Source organism: Dendrobium catenatum, unplaced genomic scaffold, assembly GCF_001605985.2.
Source record: "Dendrobium catenatum unplaced genomic scaffold, ASM160598v2 fragScaff_scaffold_923, whole genome shotgun sequence".
Lineage (NCBI taxonomy): Eukaryota > Viridiplantae > Streptophyta > Magnoliopsida > Asparagales > Orchidaceae > Dendrobium > Dendrobium catenatum.
This window is the reverse complement of record NW_021319385.1, coordinates 1,262,170-1,279,565: the sequence shown is the minus strand read 5'-3', so window position 1 is coordinate 1,279,565 and position 17,396 is coordinate 1,262,170. Positions and strand designations below refer to the sequence as shown.

General features: G+C 34.3%; 3 protein-coding genes across 4 annotated transcripts in view; all 3 read right to left on the bottom strand.

Moving 5' to 3' along the window:
- Positions 1-794: 794 nt before the first annotated feature.
- LOC110108564 (pirin-like protein) lies at positions 795-3,271 on the bottom strand. The gene is made up of 7 exons (XM_020839251.2): positions 2,932-3,271; positions 2,799-2,848; positions 2,666-2,704; positions 2,505-2,533; positions 2,215-2,277; positions 2,004-2,107; positions 795-1,395 (listed from the first exon to the last, which is right to left on the bottom strand). The coding sequence occupies exons 1-7, from the start codon at positions 3,231-3,233 to the stop codon at positions 909-911; spliced, it is 1,074 nt and encodes a 357-aa protein (XP_020694910.1). The 5' UTR covers positions 3,234-3,271; the 3' UTR covers positions 795-908.
- A 7,908-nt stretch (positions 3,272-11,179) lies between these two features.
- Positions 11,180-13,313, bottom strand: LOC110108580 (pirin-like protein). The gene is made up of 7 exons (XM_020839273.2): positions 13,001-13,313; positions 12,873-12,922; positions 12,752-12,790; positions 12,617-12,645; positions 12,351-12,413; positions 12,135-12,238; positions 11,180-12,015 (listed from the first exon to the last, which is right to left on the bottom strand). Exons 1-7 carry the CDS (start codon positions 13,138-13,140, stop codon positions 11,529-11,531), a joined length of 912 nt encoding a protein of 303 aa, XP_020694932.1. The 5' UTR covers positions 13,141-13,313; the 3' UTR covers positions 11,180-11,528.
- A 1,951-nt stretch (positions 13,314-15,264) lies between these two features.
- The window catches only part of LOC110108576, a 39,722-nt gene continuing 37,590 nt past the window's right edge, over positions 15,265-17,396 (bottom strand). For both annotated transcript variants that reach the window (XM_028697406.1, XM_028697407.1), the window contains one exon: positions 15,265-15,705. In XM_028697406.1, coding sequence (XP_028553239.1) covers positions 15,517-15,705 — 189 coding nt within the window. In that variant the 3' untranslated portion in view covers positions 15,265-15,516. The remainder of the gene's footprint in view (positions 15,706-17,396) is intronic.

Below are 17,396 nucleotides of genomic sequence, written 5' to 3'. Positions count from 1 at the left end.
TAAATTTTGTGTGATCTACTAGGTTTTCTACTTATCCTATTATACATATATACGTTGTTGGTTTCAAGAAAATCATTAGGACCTTATAAAAGGTGATCATGCTAAGTAAGCATGTCCTTATAAATTATATTATGATAGTTTATATTCATGGATATCATGTTTAATTGAATATTACAAGTGACATAAATATTAATTCTCCATCATTCCTAATAATATTAGGAGACTATATATAGACACATACATATATTGAATTAAAATACACACAGGGAATTCCAATGAATAACTAGCAAAGTGCAAAAGTTGTTAATGTGAGCATGAGTGGGGTTTTAGCTTGAATTGCCTCCTATTTATGGCTTTAAGAGGTAAGATGAGAAAAATAAGATGGTGTTCTCCGAGTTGGCTTGCTTAGGATGAAAGAGAACATCCATCATAGAGAGAGAGAGAGAGAAGCAAAATAAGAGAGCACACATGCAAATACATTAGGATTTAAGTGATTTGAGGGCCTTTGCCTCGTGAAATTATTCTATGCGGATGCCAAACATCGTCCGAAGACTAACTAGAATGAGCCACAACGCCCCTTGCTCAGACTCAGTACCACAGCTTGGTACCCTTGATTTGACACATTCTGGTTGATCGATTTCTAGACGGTGAACTTCGTTCAGCGTCCACACAGAATAATCTCTCCTTTTTAATTAACTTAATCAAAGTTAATTAATATCAAAATATAATGATAAAACAAAACCGCCAAAAAATTAAATAAAATGCAACAAATCACATCACTCAATACTAAAAAAAAAAAAAACTTGAAATTAGATCTCACACATATGATAATGACCTAATAACACATCTCATCACACTTCCCCTTGAACTCACAATTTCCTTCCAAATTTCATCACTTAAAAGCACCTCTACGCCCTCCTCTTCCAATATCTAGCCTTTTCAAACCCATTCTTACAGAACTGATAATCCTCAAAAGCTTGCTCTATCTCTTCATTTGTGTTCATCACAAACGGTCCATACTGAACCACCGGCTCATTTATCGGTTTCCCTGCAATGAGCAAGAACCTTAATGGCTTCTCCGACTTGTTCCACGCCCTCACTCCATCTCCATTGCTCAAAACCAACGTATGGTGGCTCCAAGCAGGGGAGGAGCCTTCATTGCCGAAGACCCCCTCGCCGTCTATAATGTAGACGAATGCATTCCAGCCTTCAGGGATAAGTTGGTGGAGCTGAGCTCCAGGATTCATGGTGAAGTCAAGATACATGGTCGGAGTTCGGGTGTAGATCGGAGAACGCACACCGAAGGCTTCCCCTGCGATGATGCGAACGTCAACACCCTGCTTTTGGACTCTATTTATATCCTTGCTTTGGAGCTCCTGATAGTTTGGTTCTATCCTGCAAATTAGAAGACAAAAGGATCAGATCAGTTAATGATCACAAGAATTTTATTGTTGTTCAAGAATTTTATTGTTGTTAGATTTACTTTGAAATATATACAGTATAAATTCAATTAATTTCTCCACTATTTGTGAGTGAATAGAAGGTGAAAGGACTAGTGATTCATTAGTTTAAGGAAATGATTGTATCTCCAATGTCATGAGTTAGAGCCACATATCTTATGATTTATCACTCAATATTCTAAGGCTTCATTTGGGATGAAATTATTCTGTGCGGATGCCGATCGGAGACCAATCAGAATGCGCCACGTCACCCCTACTCGGTACCTAGCTCGGTACTGTGGCTCGGTAATGAGCTCGATACTGTTGACATAGCTAATTCTGATTGGTCTCAGGACGGCGAACTGTGTTCGGTGTCCGTACATAATAATCTCTCTTGTTTGGGACAACTTTTTTCCTATTTAAAAAAAAAAACATGCGCTAAAAAGTTTCTTTAGAAAACTGTCCCAAAAGAAGCCCTTATATTTTATCAAACATGTGTGATCAAGAAAATATTTTTATATCAAGAGATATTTTGACACAATTTTTTTCATTATTTTCCCTTACATTTTATCTTTGGAAGAGAGATTGATCCAGAGCTGGAGCCCCTTGTTGACGCTATTGCCCACCGGCATTTCCGAATGGAGGATTCCTCTGCCGGCGGTCATCCACTGCAGAAGAAAGGTTGAAGAATTGGGCGATGAATCATATAAGTTTAGTGCAATTACTGAGTTATTGACTTTTTTTTTTTCCTGAATAGAATGTTTAAAGAGCAGACCTGGAGATCTCCGGGTCCGATGGTTCCCTTGTGGCCGGCAAAATCTTCGTGGGCGAGATTTCCCTGTGTTCAGTAAGCATCAGGCAATAGAATTAGCTTGAAATTTCAAAGAAGCAGCGATATCCTCTATCTAACTCTTGTGCAGTAGGTTTAATTATTTCAAAAGAAAATTATGAATCGATCTCAGTTTTTCAATTTTCTTCTCGGAAAGAATAAAATTCAAGCATAATGCAACCCAAAGAGACCGAAGAGATTTGATTACTTGTCTAAATGAGAAAACTTTGTGTTACCTCTAAGACGTAAGTCACAGTCTCAAATCCTGCACGAACACGATCAAAAACAGAAAGAGAAAATTTAATTTTCCTATGTTATTGACTTTCTGGGAATGAAATTAGCAGCAAAAGCAACGAAAAATTATTTTCTTGTTGTGAATTTAAGATAACTTTGTTACCTCTATGAGGGTGATCTGGGAAACCAGCAGGAGGAGAAACTGTTCACAAATTGGGAGAGAGACCACATCAAGAATCAGAAATCAGCAGAAACAGAGACGAAGAAAAGAGTAGGAAGGGAGAAAAGAAACAAACAAGTTGCATAATCCAGCAGTAGAAACGGATCAAAATTCCGAAGCTCCGGCCTGAGGAGAGAACGCCATAAAACCTCAATTGAGATCAAAATCGAAAACCCAATACAGCATTTAAAAATAGGGAAAGCGATTACCTTCCGATACTTCTTCGAACTGTAGCTCCCACACCCTCTGCCTGCTCCTGAGCTAAAACCTTCTTAATCACAGTTCTTGGTTTCAGAATCTGAGGGTTTTCATGGAGATCGGAAATGGTATTGGTTGAGGTGCTCGACATGATGGCTGAAAAGCTTTTCTTGTTCTGTTTTGTGAGAAAAGATATGGATTTGGGCTTTGGAATTAGAGCAAATTGAGGAAGAAGAAGGGGATTGAGAAGCTTAAGATTTGAGAAGGAAGATTTTTGTAAACGGTTGGGAACGAAGAATTTTTTTGTTAGCATTGGGGGGGTGGAAGAATTGGTGGCAATTTATGGAGGAGAGAGAGAAAATTCTTATAAAGCCATCATCTCGTGGTGGGACTTCTACTTTTCAACTCGGATATTTGGTTTTTCTTTATAATGTTCTTCTTTAAGGCAGAATTTACAGGTCAAAAATTCAATTCTGAACAAAAATCTCTTAAGAAATTTGATTTTATGAGTAAGAATGCATTGAATAAATTTTTCTATTATTTATTTTTTAACTATGCTTATAAATTTAATTCGAGTTTTTTTATTTTAAAAAATAATCCACAAACATTAAAGATTTTTTTTCATGGAGAATAATTTCATCTTATTATAAAAATTAAAAATATAATTCATAAGATTAAGGTTTTATTTGGGACGACTTTTTTATTATTTTTTTAAAATAGAGTTTTAATATAAAATTTTAACTTTTAAAATTTTTGTATTAAAACTCTGTTTTAAGAAGAAATAAGAAAGTCGTCTCAAATAAAACCTAAGACTTTGTTTCAGACGGTTTTCTTATTACTTTTAAAGTAATTTTTTAGTATAACAATTTTAATTTTTTATTAAAAAACTACTTTTAAAATCACTAAAAAAATTGTCTTAAATAAAGCCTAGGAATCGATGATAATTCAAAGTTGTGAGAAATTAAGAAACCATAGAGAAATAATACAAGACATGATTATAAAGATTGTCAAAATAAAGTGAATAAAAATAAATAATTTGTAGTCTCAAAAAATTAGATAGAAGCAGATCATATATTATGGATTCTTCAAACTTATTAAGTTCCCACTAGAGATTTCTCTATGACGTTTCATGGAGATCTGATAAGAGTTTGATAGAAAATGAATATTATAACCTTTGATGGATGATATATCAAAGAGTTTTGGCTTAACTAATGTACTCATTGATTTCTAATTTAGAAATTTCAAACTTCAATTTTAATGAATGCAACTATAAGAAATTTCTCCAATTCCACATAGATTTAGAGTTTGCTCAGGATAATTTTCTCAGTACTGTTTTATTTTCCAGACAACAACAATAATTTTATGTAGCTACTGTTTTCTCAATATTTTCAAAATTTTATGTAGGGAAAATCTATTTTTTGTAATCATAGTAACTAAATTATTATTCCTACAATAACTTTATAATCATATTATAAAAAATTACCAGAGTCTCAAACAAACCCATAATAATATCTATACTTAGTCTTATGCCCATTATATATTTGTGCTAACCTTTTAGTTTATACTTAATGAACAAATGATAAACTTATATCATTATATATCTATCTTTACAATAAATAAATAAATTGATGGATCACATATTTTGTAGCATTGTCCACGTGCAATATAGACAATTACTTTTTAATATTGATTGAATGATTAACTTGTATTGGTGAATAAAATATAAGCAGATTATTACAAGAAATTGTTATGATAGCTTAATGAGATGTTCAATTGGATCATAAGATAATTGAATGATATGCTGAAATTCATTAGAAATTACTTCAATATGTTACTATAGGGTTGGAGTTAACTAATTCATTATCTTCCATCGCTTTTATAGTAAGGAAAACCTCTAACTCAAAATCAACCCATAGAGGAATTTACGTGTTCTATAAACAAAAGAAATACAGATCCTTAGAGAATCAAAAGATCTCTAAAAATAAAATTATTGAAGTAAAACTTATGAGCTAATGGCTCCACCTATTACAATAGAGCGAAAAATAATAAAAAGAAAACACCAAAAGGGAACCAAAGAAAACCAATCTAGAACAAAGAAGCAACAACAACCACACAATATATAATAGGGAATTCACAATAACCACTGAAAAAAAATGTAAAACACAACAAAAATAGAGACAGGAAAAATCAAGAGAAGTCAAGAACTCACCACACAACAAAGTCAACGCATTCAAAGAGCCTTTAAACACTTCCCATCTAAACCCCTCTTTTTTTTTTAAGAGAGATATTACATTTATTATTTAGGCTTTGTTTAGAATAACTTTCATTTTATTAAAAAAAAATTTTAGTAAAAAATTTTTATACTAAAAGCTGTTTTAGAAAACTGTCCCAAACAAAATCTTAGACTTTATATGGGAGAGTTTTTTTATTGCTTTGGATTAATAAAAGCAATCAATGAAAATAATATAGTTTCCAAATACAACTTATATATATATATATATATATATATGAACATCTAGAAACAAGGAGAAGGCAAAGTCAAAAAATGGATAGGTCCTAAGAAAATATTGGTGTGATGTTCCGTTCAATCACATCCACCGCATGATCTTAAATTGTGACACGTGGCATTGCTAACAGGCTGTCCAATGGGTGTGACGGCGGGTGACGCGACATCTTGCGCTTTGTTTTGTTGCCGTGATTGAAACACATTAGGCTTTTTTACGCAATGCTCATGTAATTGAAGCAGTTGAACAATTAATAATTTTGGTTTCCATTTTATCCAACCATTAATTAATTACTCCATTCATCTTAGAAAATTAAAGCTCCATTTGAATGCCGAAAATTTGACTTAAATTAAATGAGAGATCGACTTTCTCTAACTAATCGATGTGATTATTCATAATTAAGTCATAAATTACTTCTAACTAAAACAAACCTATCGGTCATCACACTCAGGCTTCGTTTTGAGTGATTTTTTTTATTGCTTTTAAAGCAGCTTTTAAGTATAAAAATTAAAAAATTTTAACTAAAAAGTTACTTTAAGAAGCAGTAAGAAAGCCGTCCCAAACGAAGCCTCAATCAAATAATTTTAATAAATAATTATCAAATGAGTTGTTATCAATGGAGCTCGAACTACTATTGAGTTGAGCTTAAATTTGATTAATTAATTGAAATTGAGCTCAAGCCCGAGCTTAATTTTATGAGATCGAATCGACCCACCGGCTAGCTCATTTGTTATAAAAAAGAGAAAATAAGTATGACCCAGACATTTATTATAATAAAATGATAAAAAAAGGAAAGATAACATGACTTAAATATAATTACAAATATTTTTTTAAGCTAGTCGGCTCGGAAGCTAATAAGTCAAGTTGGGACTGGCTGAAACTTGACTCATTAGCTCATCGAGATCGGCTCATGAGCCATTTATCGAGCCTAATCCGAACCATCTTGAAAGTCAGTGAGATTCACTTACAACCCTAGTCAATTGGCCTTTGTCACAATTTAATTTTGGATGAATGAGTCAAAGTCATAAGCAATGCAATGGGAAATAAAATTTATATGGTCAATTATTTAAATTGTGTGACAAAAAGCTGATGCATGTGATGATACAGCCTCATATGAATCTATTTGAAAATTTCTATTCTTCTCTATTTGGAAGGTAGGAGCCTTAGCACATGCGCCACCTACTACTTATTGATATCTAATTTAATTCATGTTGGTTAGTATAGAATATTTCTGAGCTTGTAGATGAAATTAGGGCTATTTTGATTGCTTGGATTTAAAAAATAATAAAACTTCTTAATTCAATTAGATATAAGCATTAATTTTGAACTTCATAGTTTTTTTTTTCAAAACTGTTTGAAGAATAATGAGCTTATTTTCATATTAAAAGTGAGAGAAAGTGAAATCACTAAAAATATATTTGTTATTTACAAATAATTGAGTGAATTCTTATTTTCTTTGTTATTTTTTAGAGAAATATAAGTATAAAATACTTCAAAATAATATTCGGTATTGATATATCATCAAAAAATTATCTTGATCGGGCATGAATCTCGAGGCAAAATCAAGTTGGAAACTTCTAAAATTAAAATATAGGATCATTTAAACTTTGATTTTTACAAACTTACAGTCGAACTGAACGTCTCGAAAAGATTAACTCAACGACACCAAATTCAACTTAATCTGATTTCAAATGAGACCAAATCGAAGCTCCAAAGTACATTTCGAAGGTTCAAACTATACTTGGATGACCAAACAGTTTTCAAGCATGACATGCTTATAGTTGAATCGAGCGGCTCAATGAAAAGAATCCAAAGAGCCCAAGACGGTCAAATTCTGACACCACTAAAGCATTCAAATGTTCAATAAATGGTCCACGATAAAGAAAATCAACATCAGATGTCCATTCAAACAACACCCCACTTACCTTGATCTGCCTCCTGTTTACTGATCATGCCAGTCTTACCAAACTATAAATAAACCCCTCATTTCTGACGAAAGGAAGGGGACCCAAGCTAGGAAGAGAAGGAAGAAGAGAAATTAGAATTCTCTTGCCACCAAACTCTTTCTTGACCACCGTCAGACTTTCACCCGGCCACCAACTATCGCCAGACTTCGGCCTGGCCAACAACTGTCGTCGGACTTCCGCCATATCACTGACTGACGTCAGACTTCTCCTCGGCCACCGACTGTCATCGAATTTCTACCCCACCACAGAGTGACGCTGAACTTCCACGTGGTTTCCAATTATTGCTGGACTTCCACCTAACAACAGTCTTTTTGACCACAACCTCTCGCCGAATACTGTCCTTCTGACATCCGTCACAAGACAACGATGTTTTTTACCTATGTCGCCAAACTACAGTTTTTTGACATCAGCTACCTGCCGACTACGGTCTTTCGATCTAACCACTATCGCCCGCAGACTACGACGATGGTTGGACGGAATACAATCCTTCCAACCTCTGCCACCATACAATGATCTTTCTGACCACTATCACCCGTCGACTATGATACTTAATTTCGACCTCCATTGCTAGATTACGGTCCTTCCTACCTTCTTCATCAGACAACAGTCTTTTTGACCACTATCGCTCGTCGACTATGGTCCTTTCGATCTCCATTACAAGATAATGGTCCTTCTGACCTCTATCGTCAGACTATGGTCTTTCTGACCTTCATTTCTTGTCGATTACAGTCCTTTTGACCTTCATCGTCAGATAACGATCCTTTCGACCTCCGTCGCCCTTTGACTATAATTATTTTGACCATCGTCACCCGATTACTATCTTTTCGATCTCCGTTGTCCGCCGACTAAGGTCCTGTCGACTAAACGAACATGTCAATATTAATTCTTCCAATTTTGATCATGTAATGCACTTTATATAATGTATATTTGATATATCAACCCAAGGCCTTCCCCCCAAGGAAGGGCCTCATTTGTAATTGATTGGAAACACTAGTAGATTCATTCAAATTGGGCTAGACCCCATGGGTTTTCTCTTTTTTCAGGGGTTTTCCACGTAAAAAATTATGTTGTATCTTATGATTGCTACACCATTTTTTTAATCTGATTATGTGCTGAATCTTCATACAGAACTAAGACGTTAAATTTTATATTTCTCTACCACCACAAATATTCTAGGATGCAATATTAGATGTAGGTGCTGCAAATATTATTTGTAAATCCAATCCTTGGAGTGAACCATTGCATGCATGCATGACTAATTCATCGTGAAAAAAGTAGTAAGAAAATATGTTATTGCGTCGGACTCTTACAAAATTGAGAAATTATTATGTGCAAACAACAGATGTAGATCTACGTACGTGAAATATGTATGGTGGATAATGAGTTTCAGAGGTGCACATAACAAAAAATTGCTCACCATGGAGATGATCTTACGTGGAGTCACGAGAAATAGAAGGCAAGCAATGATACTTTCTAGGCTCAAGAGAAGAAGGTGGGTTTGGGGAGGAAAACATATTTAAGTGTTAGAAAACTTGAGAGGATATGAGGTTGGAAGGCCCTTATAATAAGAAGATGGTCATATGCCTTCACGAAGAAGTTACCACCAATTAGAATAGAAGAGGAGCCCGATGGTCATTATTTTTTTTGTTTCACTTATCAATATTTTTTTCTAATCAGCTGTTAAAAGCTTTTAGATCTACTTTTGATCAAAGTTTATCTATTTTTTTACGTAAAACATATTATTAGCATTAATCGGTGGAGCCCTTTGATTATTTTCAGTTTTTTTATTCTCGTTCTTTCAAAAAGAGTCATTGGGAAGTCTATAATAACGCAGCTCATTAGCATTAATCGGCCTGTTTCATTTTCTCCTTTGCTCGTCTCTCGCAACTCTCGATTCACGACCTTGAGCACGACTTTCATTTTCCCTTTCGCTCCTCTCTCACCCCCAAATGGAGATCGTCCGTGGGATGTTATCTGCATTTTTAATTTTGATCTTATAGCTCTTCTTAGCTCCATTAGTGAGACGAAAAATAGAACTATTTTAATGTATTCTAACATTCCATACTAGATGGAAAACAAATTTATTTTAATTTAGACCGCCTGAATAAATTTTCTTGCTCTGCTACTGGCTCCACCAATCATTAAAAGAAATAATTAATTGATATGGAAGCGCAGCCTAATGGATAATGAATCTTTGCGCTAATTGTCTTTTTTTCTTATCATGAATGACATCTTGAACATCTTCCACAAGACCATTATAATAGGCATAATGAAGACATCCTCCATTATATAAAAAATTTGTTCTTGGAAAATAATACACATTGCTCACTTATTTTTTAGTTTCAAGATCGCAAAAGAAGCCTTGATTATCAATCACATCAATGAGTTCAGCTCAATTATGTGGTAATTGAGCTCTATAATCATTAAAATTGATAAAAAGATCAATGTTGTGTGCTTGCTATCATTCTCGAGAAGTAGCGCAACATCAATAGAACTATCAATATTTTCAATGGATTGTCCATCATGAAGCTTAGTGATATTATTGTTCATTTTTAATGAGGCTATCACATAGTGCAAGAAAATTAAAAGTGCATTATTTTTCCAATAGGATACTAGAGAAATAATTATGTGCGGACGCTAAACGTCGTCCAGAGACCAATCAGAATGCTCAACGTTGCCCCCACTTTATACTGCGGCTCTGTATCGTGCTCGGTACCACTCGATATGAGGTTGGAAGGCCCTTATAATAAGAAGATGGTCATATGCCTTCACGAAGAAGTTACCATCAATTAGAATAGAAGAGGAGCCCGATGGTCATTATTTTTTTTGTGTTTCACTTATCAATATTTTTTCTAATCAGCTGTTAAAAGCTTTTAGATCTACTTTTGATCAAAGTTTATCTATTTTTTTTTGCCTAAAACATATTATTAGCATTAATCGGTGGAGCCTTTTGATTATTTTCAGTTTTTTTATTCCCGTTCTTTCAAAAAGAGTCATTGGGAAGTCTATAATAACGCAGCTCATTAGCATTAATCGGCCTGTTTCATTTTCTCTTTTGCTCGTCTCTCGCAACTCTCGATTCACGACCTTCAGCACGACTTTCATTTTCCCTTTCGCTCCTCTCTCACCCCCAAATGGAGATCGTCCGTGGGAAGATATTTATGTCTTATAAGCTCTAAGGGTTATGTTATCTGCATTTTTTATTTTGATCTTATAGCTCCTCTTAGCTCCATTAGTGAGACGAAAAGTAGAACTATTTTAATGTATTCTAACATTCTATACTAGATGGAAAACAAAATTATTTTAATTTAAGCCCCTCCCAGAATAAATTTTCTTGCTCTGCCAATGGCTCCATCAATCATTAAAAGAAATAATTAATTGATATGGAAGAGCAGCTTAATGGATAATGAATCTTTGCGCTAATTCTCTTTTTTCTTATCATGAATGACATCTTGAACATCTTCCACAAGACCATTATAATAGGCATAATGAAGACATCCTCCATTATATAAAAAATTTGTTCTTGGAAAATAATACACATTGCTCACTTATTTTTTAGTTTCAAGATCGCAAAAGAAGCCTTGATTATCAATCACATCAATGAGTTCAGCTCAATTATGTGGTAATTGAGCTCTATGATCATTAAAATTGATAAAAAGATCAATGTTGTGTGCTTGCTATCATTCTCGAGAAGTAGCGCAACATCAATAGAACTATCAATATTTTCAATGGATTGTCCATCATGAAGCTTAGTGACATTATAGTTCATTTTTAATGAGGGTATCACATAGTGCAAGAAAATTAAAAGTGCATTGTTTTTCCAATAGGATACTAAACAGTTTAATTCAAAAGAGGAGAAATAATTCTGTGCGTACGTCGAACGTCGTCCAGAAACCAATCAGAATGTGTCATGTCACACCATTACTACTGACATAGTGCATTTTGATTGGTCTCCGAATGATGCAGTTCGACGTCCGCACAGAATAATTACTCTTTTTGAGACCCATTCCCTTTCTATAGGAGCAAAATACAAAACACATACAACAAATTCATAAATTTTTATAAATGCATATAATTTATTCTACTATAGAAATGCAACGGCTCTTATTCTACTCGCATGTCTTCCATCATCTCCTCCTACTCCTGAAGCTTCAACTCCTTCGCCTTCTCAAATCCGTTCTTACAGAGCTGATAATCCTCAAAAGCTTGCCTTATCTCTTCCCTCGTATTCATGACAAATGGCCCATACTGAACCACCGGCTCATTCAATGGCCGCCCTGCAATGAGCAGAAACCTCAGCAACTTCCCTGATTTGTTCCACACGCTCACTCCATCTCCTTTGCTCAAAACCAGATTATGGTGGCTCGAGAAAGGGACGGAGCCTTCGTCGCCGAAGACCCCCTCGCCTTCGATTACGTAGAAGAAGGCGTTCCAGTCTTCAGGGATGGGTTGATGAAGCTGAGCTCCGGGATTCATGGTGAAGTCTAGATACATGGTCGGAGTTCGGGTGTCGATAGGAGAGCGGACGCCGAATGCTTCCCCTGCTATTATGCGGACTTCGATGCCGTTAATTTGAACTCTTTTTATGTCCTCGCTTTGAATTTCTTGGTAGCTCGGATCAATCCTGCGAACAAACAAAAATTAAATTTTTTTGGTTTTTGGGCATTTTATCATTACTAAATTCTATCTTCTTTGAGGAGAGGTTGATCCACCCTGTGAAGAATCTGAAAATATTTTTCTCACATTTTGTCTTTGGAGGAGAGATTGATCCACAGCTGGAAATTCTTGTTGGCGCTGTCGCCGATCGGCTTTCCGGCATGAACTATTCCTCTTCCTGCGGTCATCCACTGCAGAGAAAATATTGAAGAAATAGGAAAGAATATATCATTAATCTCACATAGGATTGGGAGTTTAAATTCAGAGATTTATTTTATATTTTCTAATGGTTATAGAACAGACCTGAACATCTCCAGGCCTTATTATGCCCTTGCGGCCATCAAAATCTTCATGGGTGATGTCTCCCTGAATTTAAGTAGAAGTTAGAAGAAGAACAATAGCGTCCTTTAAAAAAATAGGAAACACCAATTAAACAAAAATTAGCATTTTTTCAGTCTTCTGAGGCTCCAATTTTTTTACTGATTTTTACTGCAGTTTTTAGTATAAGAATTTTTAAAAATAGTGAAAAAATAACCACAAAAAGTTATTCAAAACAAAATGTACATTACCTCTAACCCATAAGTCACAGTCTCAATTCCTGTATGAAGATAAAAAACATATAAAAATACACTTTTTTTAGTTAGATGAGATCAGTAGCAGAAGAAATGAATTAGTTTTTATTGAAATCTTGACCATTTGCTCACCTCTATGAGGGTGAAAAGGAAAACGAGCAGGAGGAGCAACTGTGAACAATTTCAGAGAGAAATCATATTAGAAAACAAAAGAAACAGATAAAAAAGTGTAGGAGAAAGAGCAGAAACAAACCAGTTGCATAATCCAGCATTAGAAAAGGATCCAGACTTTTATGCTCCGGCCTGAGAAGAGAAACGCCATTAAAACACAATGTCAGATAAACTCCAAACTCCAATGAAACTGAAAAAGAAAGAAATCACCTTCCAATACTTCTCCTTACTGTAGCTCCCTCTCCCTCCCCCTGCTCTTTCGCCACAACCTTCTTAACCACGGTTCTTGGCTTCAGAATCTGCGGGATTTCATACTGATCGGCCGTGTGATTGCCTGAAATTCTCGACATGATCGTTGATAAGCTTTTCTTGCTCTGTTTTGTGAGAAAAGAGCGGGTTTTGCGTCGTGGAAGAACAGATGGATGAAGAACAGGGAAATCGAGAAGGTCGAGATTGCAGAAGGAAGCTTTCTGGGATTCGTTGAGGGCTAAGGCGCGGTGGGGATTTATGGAGATGGCGAAACTCTTCCTTATAATACCAAGCATCTTGAGCTGAGACTTGTGCTTCATTTGACACGGTTTTTTTATTTGTTTTTAAAGTGATTTTTTTAATATAAAAATTAAAACTTTCATATTATAAACCTGTTTTAATAATCATTAAAAATGCGTCCCAATAAAACCTTAGACTTCTTGGGACAACTTCTTTAATGCATTCTTAAAATAAAAATTTAATAAAAAATTAAAATTATTATATTAAAATTTTGATTTAAGAAGCAGTAAAAAAATTGTCCCAAATGAGAGGGATTATTCTGTGCTATCATTCGAGCGGTGTCTAAAGGCGAATCAGAATGTGCCACCTCATTTTTTGTTTTGTTTTGTACCCCTGTTATGTACCGCTCGCTTATCATCACCCCTATTATGTACTGCTCGATACTGAGTGACATGTCGTGCTCTGATTCGTCTCTGAATTGTTCGATGACCGCACATAATAATTTCTCTCCAAATGAAACCTTCATGTTCTCCTCATTTTCTGCATTCAAATCAGATCTTGGATTACTTTATCCATCAGAATTTTTAGGCAGCATTGAAAAGTCAGCAAATTCTTAGCAAACTTGTTTGCAAAATCATATATTTAGTAAGATCTGAAAATTAATGAGATAATATTGTTATGAACGATAAAATGAAATGAGCTATTAATGATAGTATTTCAACTTTAATATATTTTTAAATAAAATCATATCATGTGAAGTTGAACTAAATGTTCTCATTCTTCCTTTATATTAACCATTCCTTTGATCAAAGAGTTCTTCGTTTTAAGTCTTTTTTATTACACGTTAATATTAATATTGGATAAGGTTTATACAAAATTAATTGTTTTTATTATATGTAAAGCCAGAAAATAAAGAAAAATATGATGACATATATTAATTCCATTTATTTTTTTTATCTCTTTTAATTTCTTGGGATAAATATGTTAATTTTTTTATTTGAGTCACAAATAGAACTGCACCATGAGATTCAACGTTCAGGAAAGAATTAATTATTCTGTGCAGAGTCTAGACGTAGAATTATATCTGAATTGTGATGTAACTTTACGTCCAATTCTACACGGAATAATTTCTCAAATTATAGCAACAGTCAAAGAAATAAATTATCAAATTAACCAAAAAAATCGAGCCAAGCTTCAATCTATCTACATCCGTTATGCCATCTTGTGCTCGGTTGACGCTTTTGATATCCATAAATTTGTTGAGATGGTGAATATAATTATTAAGATATTAGATCACTGGTCTTGCTTTGGCGTTTTTGTTTGAATGTTTGAAAGTCAAAGGCTGTACAAGATTACCGTCCGGCCATTAGACTTTCTAGAAGGTATAGAATTCTAACTAGTTATTTTGATTTTTTACTGGACTCTTAGGATAGGATTAATTATTATGCTCGAGACCAATCATAATACATCACATCTACTGTTTATTTGATACTACAGCTCAATACTGTTCTGTACCAATCGACACTATTGACATGAGACATTCTGATTGATCTCCAAACAACATTCCACGCCCGATCTCCGCACAAAATAATCTCTTTATGATAGTTTGAATTAGCAAAATATTAAGAATATTTTTGCTATAAAAATATCAAAATTAATCTCTTGATTTTTTTTTACAAAGGATAAAAAATTCTTAAACTATATTACAAAATTATTTTGATCCTACAAATCTTTAAAAAAAAATCAGAATAACCCTATAATGCAACTATTTTAATTTCTAATGATCATTTATTGATCGTTCATAAAAAATCAATGGACCATTTTATCATACTTTTGTATATGATTGAGTAAGACTATTTCAAATAAATAGTATCATAAGTTCATTGATATACCTAATCTTGAATATGATTAACTATCGTAATAATAAGCTTCATAGTTTTTTATGCTTCATTTGACAGATGACACAAAGTTATCTTTTGCTAAACTTCTCAAATCATACTATAATTTATATAAAAATAACTTTAAAAATGTCTCATTTTACAGTATCTATTCAATGAGTTGAAGAACATTTTAATAAAAAAAAAACAAGGCAGCATGCTCATAGAATGTAAGCATCTTGCCTGTACAAGAATGTGCAGAGTTATAAACAAAAAAAAATGAAAATATACTTGGTGAATCTAATCTAATCCAGTAACAAAAAAAATACCATTTTCATCATGTCCAGAAGGTGAAAGATGTTAGGGTTTCCTCAAGGCGGAGGCTGCTCCCATCACCACAGCCATTATGAGGCCAAGGCCGGCACCTAGAGACGCCCCGACCGCCGCCGCTGTGATCGAGCTCCCCTTTTCCTGAGAAACTGCCGTTGCTTCCACGGCGATCTTTGTTTCCCTCGCCAGCTCCAGTGCCAATCTCTCATTCGCAAGTTCCTGATGGAAGAATGATCAACCAAGAGATCAGTTTGCACAAAATGTAAAGATTTCTGTATCTTTATATCTAAATCCTAAATATATATGGATACGAGAAGTATTTTTTATATGTTTTGAAGAAAAAGATGGAATGGTAACAAAATATAAAGATTTATGTATTGAATTTATAAATGCCTAAGAATTAAGTCGTATGTGAAGAGAAATTTGAGTTTATTTACTTAAGAAATTAGCCAAATATACTGATTTTTTATTTTCTTAGAGAAATATGCTCCGAAGTTCGGGTTGCATCAAAATATCCCCACTTTTTATTTTTTTTTATCAAGAATTGCTTACTAAAGCCTGCTCAAAATAAAACTGGTTCTGACTTGGTTTCTATGCAACTTCAAACCTTTACACAGAACGCGAACGACATGTGAAGGAGAATGTTATCAACGAGATTTTGAGCTTGTTAAAGGGGCATCGACAGTATTTAATAGCATGAGAAGGAGATAGGCATCATAGGGGATAGCATGTGTGTTCCTCTTAGAGCATCTCCAACCGAACGCCAAACATGCATATGACATCGTTCGGTCGCTCCAGCCGAACACAAATCTTCCGCTATTTGCTTGCAGGTGAGCAGTACGACAGCAATATTGGCGTTGCACTATTCACCTACGCAATTTTTCTGTCTCAACCGGATTTGTCGAAGAAGCGCGCGAAAGAGGAGAAATATGATTACCTTCGCAGAAGCGCGTAAAATGGAGTTCGATTGGAGATGAATCACGACATTTTTTAGTTTCATTGCATTTTGGAGTGAAACACTATCGTTGTCAGGTCCCAAGTCTTGGATGAGAAAAGTGGAGGGTTGCGTTAAGTAGTCGACAGTTAGTGTAAAACTTGTCGAATAATAATGACATGAATCTTTTAAGAAATTATGTTAATGTTAGGGCATCCCTTGGAAGCGACGCACTATATGGCCTGAATACAATGACAAGTGTGCAAGGGCCGCTGCACCAGTGCCCGGGTGCAGTGTTAAATAGGCAAAGGTTCCCACATCAAGGACGGATGTGGGCAAAGAAGCTAGTCCATGAACTAAAATTAGGATATGAACTTGGAATATAGGTTCTCTTACTGGAAAATTAATGTAATTATTAGATATTATGATTCATAGGAAGATAAATATTTTGTGCATTCAAGAAATTAAATGGGTTGGAGAGAAGGCTAAGGAAATTGATAGTTTAAAATTTAAACTTTGGTATTCGGGTAGGAGTCGTACTAGAAATGGTGTAGGTGTTACTATAGATAAGAGTTTGAATGATAATATTATAAAAATTAATAGGATTGAAGATAAAATTACAACTTTAAAGATTGTTGATGATAAGATTGTTAATATTATAAGTGCTTCTGCTCCTCAAGTAGGTTTGAATATGAGTTTTAAATTAAATTTTTGGAATGACTTAGAAGAATTATTACAAAAGATACCTCTAGAAGAAAGAGTTTTTATTGAAGGAGATTTAAATGGACATATTGGTAGAGAGGTAGATGATTTTAAAAGCATTCATGGTGGCTATGGTTTTGAAACAACAAATGAAGGTGGCAAGACCATTTTAGATTTTTGTTTAGCTTATGATTTTTCAATTGCTAATACCTTATTTAAGAAAAAGAATGAGCATCTCATCATTTATAAAAATGGATATAGTACAACCCAGATT

What these genes read in the sequence shown, in the direction of transcription:
- LOC110108564 (XM_020839251.2), bottom strand. Translation starts at nt 3,233, where the DNA reads ATGCTAACAAAAAAATTCTTCGTTCCCAACCGTTTACAAAAATCTTCC. An exon ending in TCGGACCCGGAGATCTCCAG is followed by an intron (nt 2,108 to 2,214) that starts GTCTGCTCTTTA and finishes TTTCTTCTGCAG; the next exon opens with TGGATGACCGCCGGCAGAGG. An exon ending in CTCTCTTCCAAAGATAAAAT is followed by an intron (nt 1,396 to 2,003) that starts GTAAGGGAAAAT and finishes TCTAATTTGCAG; the next exon opens with GATAGAACCAAACTATCAGG.
- LOC110108580 (XM_020839273.2), bottom strand. Translation starts at nt 13,140, where the DNA reads ATGTCGAGAATTTCAGGCAATCACACGGCCGATCAGTATGAAATCCCG. An exon ending in AATGCTGGATTATGCAACTG is followed by an intron (nt 12,791 to 12,872) that starts GTTTGTTTCTGC and finishes AATTGTTCACAG; the next exon opens with TTGCTCCTCCTGCTCGTTTT. An exon ending in TCCTTTTCACCCTCATAGAG is followed by an intron (nt 12,646 to 12,751) that starts GTGAGCAAATGG and finishes ATCTTCATACAG; the next exon opens with GAATTGAGACTGTGACTTAT.